General features: G+C 43.0%; 1 protein-coding gene across 1 annotated transcript; it reads right to left on the bottom strand.

Annotated features, from left to right (window-relative positions):
* Window positions 1-1,390: 1,390 nt before the first annotated feature.
* On the bottom strand, window positions 1,391-9,064 carry dusp19a (dual specificity phosphatase 19a; the record flags this gene model as incomplete). The annotated part of the gene is made up of 4 exons (XM_080498097.1): window positions 1,391-1,597; window positions 6,465-6,617; window positions 7,292-7,338; window positions 8,842-9,064. 4 exons carry the CDS (start codon window positions 9,062-9,064, stop codon window positions 1,391-1,393), a joined length of 630 nt encoding a protein of 209 aa, XP_080354223.1.
* Window positions 9,065-14,584: the final 5,520 nt, after the last annotated feature.

The raw sequence follows: 14,584 nt of genomic DNA on the forward strand, positions 1-14,584 counted from the left end.
AATGTACTCGAGTAACAGTAGTCTGGATAAATCATCTGAAACAACCAAAAGCAGTTAAAACAGTTCAAAGAGCAAAACAAAAAGCTGTTAAACATGTTTAAAGTAACATAAAAAGGTTCAATATAACTGAAACTGGTAAAAAAAAAAATTCCAAAAGTGACAAAAAAAGTTATTTAAAAAATGTAAAATAGTTAAAAAATGACAAAACATAAAAGGTAATGGTGAAGGGTTAATATAAATAAATCTGACGCAGTTAATTTTTTACAAAATTTTTACTATTTAAAAAAAGGACTTTTGATCAATTAATCACAAACATTTGTCAAAGACTTTTTTGTGCTCATAAGAGAAATCAAAGATAGATGAAAGAACAACCCTTGATGTGATGAAAGGAGACACAAGTGATGCTTCCTGATGTTACGTTCTTTTAAAAAATAAAAAGCAAAAACAGTCACAGCAAATATTTGCACTTCTTTATTCGATGTTCAATCTTAAGAAATGACATGATGGAGTTTGTGGTTTTCAACCAGTCAAAGGACAGATGAGGAATCAGAGACGACAGCATCAGAGCACAAAGAGGACGTCATCGGTAAAACACACAAAATTTTAAAAAATCATGTCTCGTGGAGCCGGTGTCACTTTGAATGTCCTCACAATTAAAGATGGAGGAGACGATGTGTTCAAGAAATAATTCAGATTTTTGTATTCTGGATCGTCAAACAAACCCTTTAAGTTCTGATTGGTATAAGGTCTTCCATTGTAATCCTCATTAACGTCTAGATTGTCCTCATTAAATCCAAAATACGTGAAATTAAACTGGCAGACCGACCACGAGTTTCTAAACCGTTGGACAGTCTTCAGGTTTCTAAACCGTTGGACAGTCTTGAGGTTTCTAAACCGTTGGACCGTCCTCGGGTTTCTAAACCGTTGGACCGTCCTCGGGTTTCTAAACCGATGGACAGTCTTGAGGTTTCTAAACCGTTGGACCGTCCTCGGGTTTCTAAACCGATGGACAGTCTTGAGGTTTCTAAACCGTTGGACAGTCTTGAGGTTTCTAAACCGTTGGACCGTCCTCGGGTTTCTAAACCGATGGACAGTCTTCAGGTGTCTAAACCGTTGGACAGTCTTCAGGTTTCTAAACCGTTGGACAGTCTTCGGGTTTCTAAACCGATGGACAGTCTTCAGGTTTCTAAACCGTTGGACAGTCTTCGGGTTTCTAAACCGATGGACAGTCTTCAGGTTTCTAAACCGATGGACAGTCTTCGGGTTTCTAAACCGTTGGACAGTCTTCGGGTTTCTAAACCTGAAGACTGTCCAACGGTTTATAGGGTCTCTAAACCGTTGGACAGTCTTCAGGTCTCTAAACCGCCAGACGGTGCTCGTTTCCCTCCCTTCAGTGTTTGGAGCCGTTGACGGTTGAAGATTGGAAGTTGCTCAGTTGCTCCATGAAGCCCGGGTTGGGCGAGGAGGCAGGACGAGCCGACTGGACCAATGAGAGGGCGTCCTTGAAGGACTGTCCGTCACATGACATCAGGTAGCCGATGACCACGGCGGGGGCTCGAGACACGCCGGTGTTGCAGTGGACCAAGACGATGCCGTTCTAGGAGGAGACAAGAGTGTTTGAAACGTCAACATACAACAAGCCTTTGACCAGTCCTGACAGAATTCGGACAAAGACAGGAAGTCCATCGGCTGAAGACTACCGAACGTCATCTCAGATGACGGTTCTAATGGAGACGACAGAACACCGTCCAAACAAGTTTTAACGTACTTTCGACAGTGTTCTTTCTCATGAAGACAGAAGAACACCGTGGAAACGCGTCAACGGTATGTTGTAAAAACCGTTTTGCCTGAAGAGAACAAAGTACTTCGTCTTCTCTGTTGTCCTCTGTATGTTACAAACAAGAATCATGAAGACTAAGTAGAAATTAGGGAGACATAATGTCTTTTAAAAAACAAGCCTAAAATTAGTATGTCAGTCACAAGTGATCTCGCTTTGGGATGTTAACGGTTAAATATTCACGAATAAAATCCCCAAAAACGGCAAAAAAAAAATCCCTACAAAGCGGATGAGAGAGGCTCCTCATGGAGGAGATCAAAGGAGATCTGTTGCCATGGAGACGCTCCCTGCTCAGTGTTTCACACAGTGGTGTAGCTCCCTATTCAGCATCAAGCCCGGTCCCAACGTGGAACTTTTCAAAGAGACAACAGAGAAGACATGTTGGATTTGACGCTGACGAAGACCTCAAGCCTGCAGTGCGTCTCTGTGGCCACTGGGCGGCGCTGCAGACCAGCAGCATGGAGCTTCTCAGGCCGTCACCTGATCCGGCTTCTGTTTCACGCCACCGGCCGGTGAGCTGATCGACGTCTTGTTTATGACCCCGGCCAGTTTAGCGTCTCCGTTACAACCTGCTTCTTCCTTCACATGGAAGCTTCACACTGTCCTACATCCCCCCCTCCACCCCCCACCCCCCCCCCCCCCCTCCACCCCCCACCCCCCCCGAGCCATGTCATCAGCTGTCACACACACACCAATACGATACCATGGAGTACTCGTACTTGTGAAGAATTTCAGAAGTAAGACGGGACGTGAATCCTGTTCTGACAAAACATCAAGAGGTGGAGAAACATAGTTCTACACCAGCAACTTTATCACCAGCAACTTCATCACCAGCAACTTCATCACCAGAAACTTTGTCACCAGCAACTTTATAACCAGCAACTTCATCACCAGAAACTTTGTCACCAGCAACTTCATCACTAACTACTTCATCACCAGCAACTTCATCTCCAGCAACTTCATCTCCAGCAACTTCATCACCAGCAACTTTGTCACCAGCAACTTCATCACCAGCAACTTTATAACCAGCAACTTCATCACCAACTACTTCATCACCAGCAACTTCTTCACCGGAACAGCAGTCTGATTAACGTAACTCTACAACTCCAAGCTACATGCTACATGCTAACGAGTTTCAGGCTCACACACCAGCAATGCTCCATGCTACATGCTAAAGACTTTCAGGCTCGCACACCAGCAATGCTACATGCTAAATGCTAAAGACTTTCAGGCTCACGCACCAGTGATTCTCCATGCTACATGCTAAAGAGTTTCAGGCTCACACACCAGTGATGCTCCACGCTACATGCTAAAGACTTTCAGGCTTGCACACCAGCAATGCTCCATGCTACATGCTAAAGACTTTCAGGCTTGCACACCAGCAATGCTACATGCTATATGCTAAAGAGTTTCAGGCTTGCACACCAGCAATGCTACATGCTATATGCTATAGAGTTTCAGGCTCGCACACCAGCCATGCTACATGCTAAAGACTTTCAGGCTCACACACCAGCAATGCTACATGCTACATGCTAACATGATTAAAGTAACAGATACTCTCATGACCAGCCGTTCGGTCTGGAGTCTCCAGTAGCAGCGCGATGAGATGCTATGCTACATTAGACTGCGAGGCTGCTGGAGGTGGCGTGGCGCTAATAGCATTTCATAAGTACTCATACCGGCACCTGGTATCAGCAAGTAGCTAAAGGCTAGTACTCGTACTCGTCCTTCAATAAAGTAGTATCTGAATATATTTCTACCCTGAACGGAGCAGCAGTCGGTGTTTCTGTGCCGCCGCCACACGATGCCGACCGTGTCGGTGTCACGAGGGCGCCGATATCTGATGGTCGCCTCCAGCCAGATGGCCTTCTGGGTAATCTGACCTCGCATTTCTACGTAAAAGCATCATTATGGAGGCTGGAATTACCACATTTATTATAATGAGTGCACACACACACTTCCTGTAATCAAACACCTTTAATGACTCCCTAATGACCGACTGTGTGTGTGTGTGTGTGTGTGTGTGTGTGTGTGTGTGTGTGTGTGTGTGTGTGTGTGTGTGTGTGTGTGTGTGTGTGTGTGTGTGTCATGTTAAGGTGAGGCCCGGGTTTCGCTGCTAAAAGCTTGTATGACACTGAGATCCGATCTGTTTGCAGTTTAATAAAACATGAACTAAACTAAACATCTATTATTCAAAAGCGAGCGGGAGAAAAGAAGGAGAGGGAACGAGGAGAGGAAACAAGAGGAGTGTGAGGAAGATAATCTCTGAGTGGTTCAGAGGAGGAAGACGGAGTGAAAGTAGCCAAAGTGTGAAACTTCTATTCGTCTGTTCGCTCGTTTATTGAAACTGATTAATCCACATTCAGGCTCCTCGTGAGTCTTTATGAATATTAACTTCAATAGAATAATTTAATACATTCATCCCGTCAGGAACAGCGTAACTTTTTGAAAACACTGAAAGCAATGTAGTGAGCATCCCAGGCCACTAGTGGGGGCTGTTGTTCGTTTTTGTAGTGAAACCACACACACACTAGTGGGCAGACGACCAAGCTGGATTATTACTACAGTGACTGTCAAAATAAAACCACCAAGCTGGATTGTTATTACGGTGACTGTCAAAATAAAACCACCAAGCTGGATTGTTATAATGGTAACTGTCAAAATAAAATTGCCAAATTGGATTGTTATAATGGTAACTGTCAAAATAAAAGTACCAAGTTGCATTGTTATTATGGTGACTGTCAAAATAAAACCACTAAGCTGGATTGTTATTACGGTGACTGTCAAAATAAAACCACCAAGCTGGATTGTTGTAATGGTAACTGTCAAAATAAAATTGCCAAATTGGATTGTTATAATGGTAACTGTCAAAATAAAAGTACCAAGTTGCATTGTTATTATGGTGACTGTCAAAATAAAACCACCAAGCTGGATTGTTATAATGGTAACTGTCAAAATAAAAGTACCAAGTTGCATTGTTATTATGGTGACTGTCAAAATAAAACCACCAAGCTGGATTGTTATAATGGTGACTGTCAAAATAAAACCACCACGTTGGATTGTTATTACGGTGACTGTCAAAATAAAACCACCAAGCTGGATTGTTATTACGGTGACTGTCAAAATAAAACCACCACGTTGGATTGTTATTACGGTGACTGTCAAAATAAAACCACCAAGCTGGATTGTTATAATGGTAACTGTCAAAATAAAATTGCCAAATTGGATTGTTATAATGGTAACTGTCAAAATAAAAGTACCAAGTTGCATTGTTATTATGGTGACTGTCAAAATAAAACCACTAAGCTGGATTGTTATTACGGTGACTGTCAAAATAAAACCACCAAGCTGGATTGTTATAATGGTGACTGTCAAAATAAAACCACCAAGCTGGATTGTTATAATGGTGACTGTCAAAATAAAACCACCAAGCTGGATTGTTGTAATGGTGACTGTCAAAATAAAACCACCAAGCTGGATTGTTATAACAGTGACTGTCAAAATAAAACCACCACGTTGGATTGTTATTACAGTGACTGTCAAAATAAAACCACCACGTTGGATTGTTATTACGGTGACTGTCAAAATAAAACCACCACGTTGGATTGTTATTACGGTGACTGTCAAAATAAAACCACCACGTTGGATTGTTATTACGGTGACTGTCAAAATAAAACCACCACGTTGGATTGTTGTTACGGTGACTGTCAAAATAAAATCACCACGTTGGATTGTTATTACGGTGACTGTCAAAATAAAACCACCACGTTGGATTGTTATTACGGTGACTGTCAAAATAAAACCACCAAGCTGGATTGTTATTATGGTGACTGTCAAAATAAAACCACCACGTTGGATTGTTATTACGGTGACTGTCAAAATAAAACCACTAAGCTGGATTGTTATTACGGTGACTGTCAAAATAAAACCACCACGTTGGATTGTTATTACGGTGACTGTCAAAATAAAACCACTAAGCTGGATTGTTATTCCGGTGACTGTCAAAATAAAACCACCAAGCTGGATTGTTATAATGGTAACTGTCAAAATAAAATTGCCAAATTGGATTGCTATAATGGTGACTGTCAAAAGTAAAAGTACCAAGTTGCATTGTTATTATGGTGACTGTCAAAATAAAACCACCAAGCTGGATTGTTATAACAGTGACTGTCAAAATAAAAGTACCAAGTTGGATTGTTATTATGGTGACTGTCAAAATAAAAGTACCAAGTCTTGGAGAATATAAACTGGGAGTCGTGTTCTGATTGGCTCTACTGAGCATGTGCAGAAGGACTAGTTACTGCGACCAGTGGTGACCAGGACCAGTCGCGGCGTTTCAGATAAGTCGTGTTTTCACCCGTTTCCAATGGAGACGGAGCCGTAGCGTTTTCAAAAAGTTGCGTTTCCAGTGGCTCGGGGCACCGTTGTTTTGTAAACTGACGCCCAAAACGCCACGAACCTTTTCCTTTGTCTTCGCTTGTAAACGTGGTGCAAACGGACCACAGGAACCCTACAAAGGGTTTCCGTTTGTAGACGTCGTGGCGTCGGCAGGTCCTTCTGGACGCGTTCGGGAATGCTACATGCTACATGCTAACCTCACGACCTCTCCGGCGCTGAAGGGCGTTACCTCGCGGCGAGCCTGCTGGATGAAGTCGCAGCAGTCCTGGATGTGAGGCAGCAGGTCGGCGTCGGGCAGGTCCAGGATGCTGACGGTCTTGTAGACGAAGAGGTCGGGAAAGACGTTCTCCACGCCGAAGGCCACGTTCAGGATGTGGGACACCTGGCGGGGACGACAGCGGCTCAAGATGCGTATCGAGCAGGAGGCTACAGAGTAGTGCTTGTACTGGTCGGGGGGGGGGCGGGCGTCACCAGATTTTTTTACGCTCCACGTTTGGGAAAACGGTATTCAGTCCGGAACTCTGACGGTTCAGGAAGCTGCCGGCAGGAAGACGTTCGGATTTCGAAAGTATCGGGAGATTTTTAGTTGTAATTTCGTTTACTGATAAACAACGTCAAACACTGAGGATGACGAAAGCTGTAATGCAAAGTCATCCATCCCTCAACAAACCATCCATCCATCCATCCTCCTTTGTATCCAGATCAAAGTAGTTTGACTTGAAAGAAAGTCAGGTATTAAAAAAACTCCTCACAAAGGAAATAAGCTTTAAACGATTTGGACTTATTGAACATCACTGGAACTCAATGGAGCTCATGTTCTCCATCGTCTTCCTGGAGAACCGGCAGGAGAAGCATCTGGAGAACCGTCAGTAGAACCGTCAGGAGAAATGTCAGGAGAAGCATCAGGAGAACCGTCAGTAGAAGCGTCAGTAGAACCATCAGGAGAAGCGTCAGGAGAACCGTCAGGAGAAGCGTCAGGAGAACCGTCAGTAGAACCGTCAGGAGAACCATCTGAAGAACCATCTGGCCCCGTCTGCTCAGGTTAAAGAACCTCACCTTCAGTTTCCTCAGAGTGCTGAAGTCGTGAGCAGCGTCTTGAGAACCTGTGGACACGAAACGAGACGCGGCAGGATAATTACATGATTGTGTCGCGATTCGTGTTTCCACTGTCCAGGGTCACCGGGGGGGGGGGGGGGGGGTAGAGGGGGGGGGGGGTAGATTCAGGGTCCTCCTCAGGTCACGGGGTTGATCTGGCGGTGAATCAGCCAGGCCTGATGGGTCACAACACCCCCTCACCCCCCCCCCCATCACCCCCCCGGCAGCACAGCTCCAGTTACTCGCCTTATCAGATGCCGACGTCCCCCAATGAATGAGGACATCCTGGACAGCCTGACAACCATGAGGACAATACTGGTTCTAGAAATGAGTCTAGAACCTACAATCTAGATCCCAGAATCTAGAACCGAGAATTTGTCATGCGTGCTGGGATCAGCTGAATTCAAGCAGCAATTCTCTTCAAGACAATTTCACACAGTACTGCCCTTAACCCTGACCTGAGAGGAGGAAGATGCTCTATAATCTGGATTAGAGGAGGAAGATGCTCTATAATCTGGATAGAGGAGGAAGATGCTCTATAATCTGGATAGAGGATGAAGATGCTCTATAATCTGGTGTTAGAGGAGGAAGATGCTCTATAATCTGATGTTAGAGGCGGAAGCTGCTCTATAATCTGGTGTTAGAGGAGGAAGATGCTCTATAATCTGATGTTAGCGGAGGAAGATGCTCTATAATCTGGATAGAGGAGGAAGATGCTCTATAATCTGGTGCTAGAGGAGGAAGATGCTCTATAATCTGGATAGAGGATGAAGATGCTCTATAATCTGGTGTTAGAGGAGGAAGATGCTCTATAATCTGATGTTAGAGGCGGAAGCTGCTCTATAATCTGGTGTTAGAGGAGGAAGATGCTCTATAATCTGGTGTTAGAGGAGGAAGATGCTCTATAATCTGGTGTTAGAGGAGGAAGATGCTCTATTATCTGATGTTAGAGGATGAAGATGCTCTATAATCTGATGTTAGAGGCGGAAGATGCTCTATAATCTGGTGTTAGAGGTGGAAGATGCTCTATAATCTGGTGTTAGAGGAGGTAGATGCTCTATAATCTGGTGTTAGAGGAGGAAGATGCTCTATAATCTGGTGTTAGAGGAGGAAGATGCTCTATAATCTGGTGTTAGAGGAGGAAGATGCTCTATAATCTGGTGTTAGAGGAGGAAGATGCTCTATAATCTGGTGTTAGAGGAGGAAGATGCTCTATAATCTGGTGTTAGAGGAGGAAGATGCTCTATAATCTGGTGTTAGAGGAGGAAGATGCTCTATAATCTGATGTTAACGCTTCTTGAGAGAAACAGATTTATGAACCGATGACGCAGAGAAGAAATAAGAACAAAACAGTCAAGTTATTTAGCGCTACAATGCTAATCACACCATTTGTTGCTAATGCTAATGCTACATACAGTGATAATGCTCCGTACAGTGCTAATGCTAGGTACAGTGCTAATGCTACGTAGGTACCCCCCACTCTGTCCACTACCAGGCCTTTAGCGACTCACCGAGCAGCAGGAAGGGCTTGACGGCGCCGACCTGCAGATCCCAGGAAGTGTCCGGGACGTATCCCAGCATGCTCTCTGGCGGCAGCGGCTCCTCCACCACCGTGATGGTGGAACCCTTCCAGGTCTCCACGATGCGCCGGCCGCTGAGCGACGTCACCCGGGTGCACTGCTTCCTCAGCCGGGTCCGGGAGAAGCTCTGGATCTCCTCCGTCAGGGACTGCATGGCGGCGGCGCCGGCGGCCTGCACGCCCGGAACAGACGGGTACGGTTAAAAAATGTAAGTAAGAAGAATCAGAAATACTTTTATTGTCGTCGTAGCGCGGGAGCACAACGGAATGGAGAATAGCAGCTCTCAGCAGAAGGAGCAAGATAATTCAATAATTAAAAACTGTTTAATATAAATGGAATAAAAACCATAAAAGTAACAGCGCAGATCAAAACTAAAAACTTCCTGTACTTCCCCGATGATTAGCCACTACTTTTTTATTCTTTTTTTTTTTTTTACATGCTTTGAACCTTCCAGCTCTTTAAGGGTTAACGAGCTTCACGCCAGATAGTTGGTGATGCGTTCAGGTGCATCATGTAACTCCGACATTTCTTTTGAATTCCTTTTAGATTTCTCAGTAGACCGGAAATCACGGAGCACCGGGGTGTTTACAGGACAGGGGGGCAAAAACAAACAAACAAATTAATTAATCAATTCATTAATTTGTTAATAAATTAATGTATTAATTAATCCATGTATTAATTAAAATTTACCAGCAATAATAGAATTTTACCAGCAATAATAGAATTTAACCAGCAATAGTAGAATTAATAGCAATAGTAGAATTTAACCAGCAATAGTAGAATTGAACCAGCAATAATAGAGTTTAACCAGCAATAATAGAGTTTAACCAGCAATAATAGAGTTTAACCAGCAATAATAGAGTTTAACCAGCAATAATAGAGTTTAACCAGCAATAGTAGAATTAATAGCAATAGTAGAATTAATAGCAATAGTAGAATTTAACCAGCAATAATAGTTTTACCAGCAATAATAGAATTTAACCAGCAATAGTAGAATTGAACCAGCAATAATAGAATTTACCAATAATAATATAAGTTTACCAGCAATAATAGAATTGAACTAGACATAGTAGAATTGAACCAGCAATAATATAATTTAACCAGCAATAATAGAATTTACCACAATAATAGAATTTAACCAACAATAATACACGTTTAGCTGCAATAATAGAATTTACCACAATAATAGAATTTACCACAATAATAGAATTTACCACAATAATAGAATTTACCACAATAATAGAATTTAACCAACAATAATACACGTTTAGCTGCAATAATAGAATTTACCAGCAATAATAGAATTTACCACAATAATAGAATTTACCACAATAATAGAATTTAACCAACAATAATACACGTTTAGCTGCAATAATAGAATTTACCAGCAATAATAGAATTTACCACAATAATAGAATTTAACCAACAATAATACACGCTTAGCTGCAATAATAGAATTTACCAGCAATAATAGAATTTACCACAATAATAGAATTTACCACAATAATAGAATTTAACCAACAATAATACACGTTTAGCTGCAATAATAGAATTTACCAGCAATAATAGAGTTTAACCAGCAATAATAGAGTTTAACCAGCAATAATAGAATTTAACCAGCAATAATAGAGTTTAACCAGCAATAATAGAATTTAACCAGCAATAATAGAGTTTAACCAGCAATAATAGAATTTAACCAGCAATAATAGAGTTTAACCAGCAATAATAGAATTTAACCAGCAATAATAGAGTTTAACCAGCAATAGTAGAATTGAACCAGCAATAATAGAATTGAACCAGCAATAATAGAATTGAACCAGCAATAATAGAATTGAACCAGCAATAATAGAATTGAACCAGCAATAATAGAATTGAACCAGCAATAATAGAATTGAACCAGCAGCTCTTTGCAGTGAAAACAAGTGAAATCATACGTTTGTTCCGTCGTCGGCCTCGTTTCTCCTTCACTGGTCCTTTAAACTCTGGAGACCAGAGGGGAGGAAGGAGGAGGAGGAGGAGGAGGAGGAGGAGGAGGAGCACAGTCCTGCCTTCAGCATGGTCCTCCTCCGTCCTGCAGACTGACCCTGGTCCGGGTCAGACCAGGACTGCAGACCAGGACCCCCTGCTGGAGGAGAGGAACCCGACACCTGAGCTCCTCCGAGTCTCACCTGGACTCTGGAACAAAGACGCAGCCACGAGACACCTTATCACAATAAAACACCTTATCACAATAAAACCCTCCTTTACGGCTTCATGGAGGTTTTTAATTCATGAAATCACTGAATTCCTCATTTAAATGTCTGAAGACTCGTCACATTCACATCATGAGGTTTTTTTTTTATAAAGACAAAATAAAGTGTGATAAAAACAATAATAATTCCAAAAACGTGGATCCAAAATGAGGAAAACCTGTTGAGGAGATGTAATTTCTCTGAGCGCCACTAGAGGGCGCCACGTCACTGCAGGCTGAAATAAGACAGGAGTTCCAGTTCCAGGGAAAATAAACTGAAAGACAATAAATGATTGTGACGAGACTTAAAGCAGCAAATAATAAATAAAACAACCATCAGCAAACACGAGACAAAGACAAAAGTCAAAAGACAGCAAAATAAAAGCATAGAGAGAGACATAGAATAACCTCAAAGAGACACAAAATAAAAGCATAGAGAGACATAAAAAGCCTCAAAGAGACACAAAATAAAAGCATAGAGAGACATAGAATAACCTCAAAGAGACACAAAATAAAAGCATAGAGATACATAAAATAACCTCAAAGAGACACAAAATAAAAGCATAGAGATACATAAAATAACCTCAAAGAGACACAAAATAAAAGCATAGAGATACATAAAATAACCTCAAAGAGACACAAAATAAAAGCATAGAGAGACATAGAATAACCTCAAAGAGACACAAAATAAAAGCATAGAGAGACATAGAATAACCTCAAAGAGACACAAAATAAAAGCATAGAGAGACATAGAATAACCTCAAAGAGACACAAAATAAAAGCATAGAGATACATAAAATAACCTCAAAGAGACACAAAATAAAAGCATAGAGAGACATAGAATTACCTCAAAGAGACACAAAATAAAAGCATAGAGAGACATAGAATTACCTCAAAGAGACACAAAATAAAAGCATAGAGATACATAAAATAACCTCAAAGAGACACAAAATAAAAGCACAATGGGATAAAATAACAGACACTATATAATCACAAAAATACACAAAAGACACAGAATAAGCACAAATATCTGCAGAGGAGGGCTGGAGGGGGACACACTGGCTTCACTTTAATGATAGGCAAGGCAAGGCAAGGCAAGGCAAGGCTAGGCTAGGCAAGGCAAGGCAAGGCAAGGCTAGGCAAGGCAAGGCAAGGTTATCTATAGAACACCAGTCAAACAGGGCAATTCACAGTGTTTATAAATAAATTAAATAAATTAAGGAAATACAGAAAAGCTTGACAAAAAACAACAAAATATATTGATAAAAGAAATAAAAACAAAATTAAGAGCAAAGAATGTAAAAACATAAAAAGTCTAATAAATAAGGTGAAAGATTTATTAAGATGAATGGAATATGGTAAGTAAAATCTATAGTTTACTAAAGCCTGTGTAAAAAGGAAAGGAAAGGAAAGGAAAGGAGAGGAGAGGAAAGGAAAAGTAAGGAGAGGAAAGGAGAGGAAAGGAAAGGAGAGGAGAGGAAAGGAAAAGAAAGGAGAGGAAAGGAAAGGAGAGGAGAGGAAAGGAAAAGTAAGGAGAGGAAAGGAGAGGAAAGGAAAGGAGAGGAGAGGAAAGGAGAGGAAAGGAAAGGAGAGGAGAGGAAAGGAAAAGAAAGGAGAGGAAAGGAAAGGAGAGGAAAGGAGAGGAAAGGAAAGGAGAGGAGAGGAAAGGAGAGGAAAGGAAAGGAGAGGAAAGGAAAAGAAAAGAAAGGAGAGGAAAGGAAAGGAGAGGAAAGGAGAGGAGAGGAAAGGAAAGGAGAGGAGAGGAAAGAAAAGGAGATGAAAGGAAAGGAAAAGAAAGGAGAGAAGAGGAAAGGAAAGGAGAGAAGAGGAGAGGGAAGGAAAGGAGAGGAGAGGGAAAGAAAGGAAAGGAAAGGAGATGAGGAGAGGAGAGGAGGAAAGCAGAGGAAGAGAGGAGAGGAGAGGGAAGGAAAGGAAAGGAGAGGAGAGGGAAGGAAAGGAAAGGAGAGGAGAGGAAGGAGAACAAGATGTGTTCCCTGAGCGAGAGCAGATGAGGTTCTCATGCCAGCGATGAGAAAATGTTTACGTCAAGAGAAACAAACACATGAGAGATGAAATCATGAGAACCAGAGGAAACAACCAGAGGAGGGAGGAGGGAGGGAGGAGGGAGGAGAGAGGGAGGATGGAGGGAGGGAGGATGGAGGGAGGATGGAGGGAGGATGAAGGGAGGAGAGAGGGAGGATGGAGGGAGGGAGGAGAGAGGGAGGATGGAGGGAGGAGGGAGGAGAGAGGGAGGATGGAGGGAGGATGAAGGAGGGAGGAGAGAGGGAGGATGGAGGGAGGGAGGAGAGAGGGAGGGAGGATGGAGGGAGGATGGAGGGAGGGAGGAGAGAGGGAGGATGGAGGGAGGAGGGAGGGAGGGAGGATGAAGGGAGGAGGGAGGGAGGAGGATGAAGGGAGGAGGGAGGGAGGAGGATGAAGGGAGGAGGGAGGAGGGAGGATGGAGGGAGGAGGAGAGAGGGAGGATGAAGGGAGGGAGGAGAGAGGGAGGATGGAGGAGGGAGGAGAGAGGGAGGGAGGATGGAGGGAGGATGGAGGGAGGGAGGAGAGAGGGAGGATGGAGGGAGGAGGGAGGGAGGGAGGATGAAGGGAGGAGGGAGGGAGGGAGGATGGAGGGAGGGAGGAGAGAGGGAGGGAGGGAGGAGAGAGGGAGGATGAAGGGAGGAGGGAGGGAGGGAGGATGGAGGAGGGAGGAGAGAGGGAGGATGAAGGGAGGAGGAGGGAGGGAGGAGGGAAAGAGCTGACTCAGCGCCCCGCATGTTGATCCATGACTCAGAAAACCCAGAGAGGTCCAGTGTGTGTGTGTGTGTGTGTGTGTGTGTGTGTGTGTGTGTGTGTGTGTGTGTGTGTGTGTGTGTGTGTGTGTGTGTGTGTGTGTGTGTGTTGATAGTGGTAATGGTTGTCAGATGTTGGAGGAGCTTCCCATGTTCGGGTTGAGTTACAGCCAACACACACACACACACACACACACACACACACACACACACACACACACACACACACACACACACACACACACACACACACACACTGCTGCGTCAGTGCGCCGTAGGGTCCAGTACCAGTTGTTAATGGTCATGCAGAAGGTCAAAGGTCAACGATCAGACACTGAACCAGGGAATCAGTTCAACAAGCAGCACGACTTCAAAATAAAAGTTTAATTTGAATAACAACACTGGGACCGTTTCCATGACGACAACAACGTTTTAGGAAGTTTCACCTTCACAGTTTTCAGAAAACGACTTGAAACTGATTTGGTTTCAGAAAAGTGACGTTTTTTCCTCGTTCTGACTGAAGTTTATGAAAAGTTCCACCTGAACCTGACAGTTTTTATTATTATTATTATTATTAATAATAATGAATAGACTTTTATTATTGGCTATTGTTCTGTTGTCCTGACAGGAGACGCACTGTGTCCCCCCCCCC

The sequence above is a fragment of the Blennius ocellaris genome (genome assembly GCF_963422515.1).
Source record: "Blennius ocellaris genome assembly, chromosome: 6".
Classification (NCBI taxonomy): Eukaryota; Metazoa; Chordata; class Actinopteri; order Blenniiformes; family Blenniidae; genus Blennius; species Blennius ocellaris.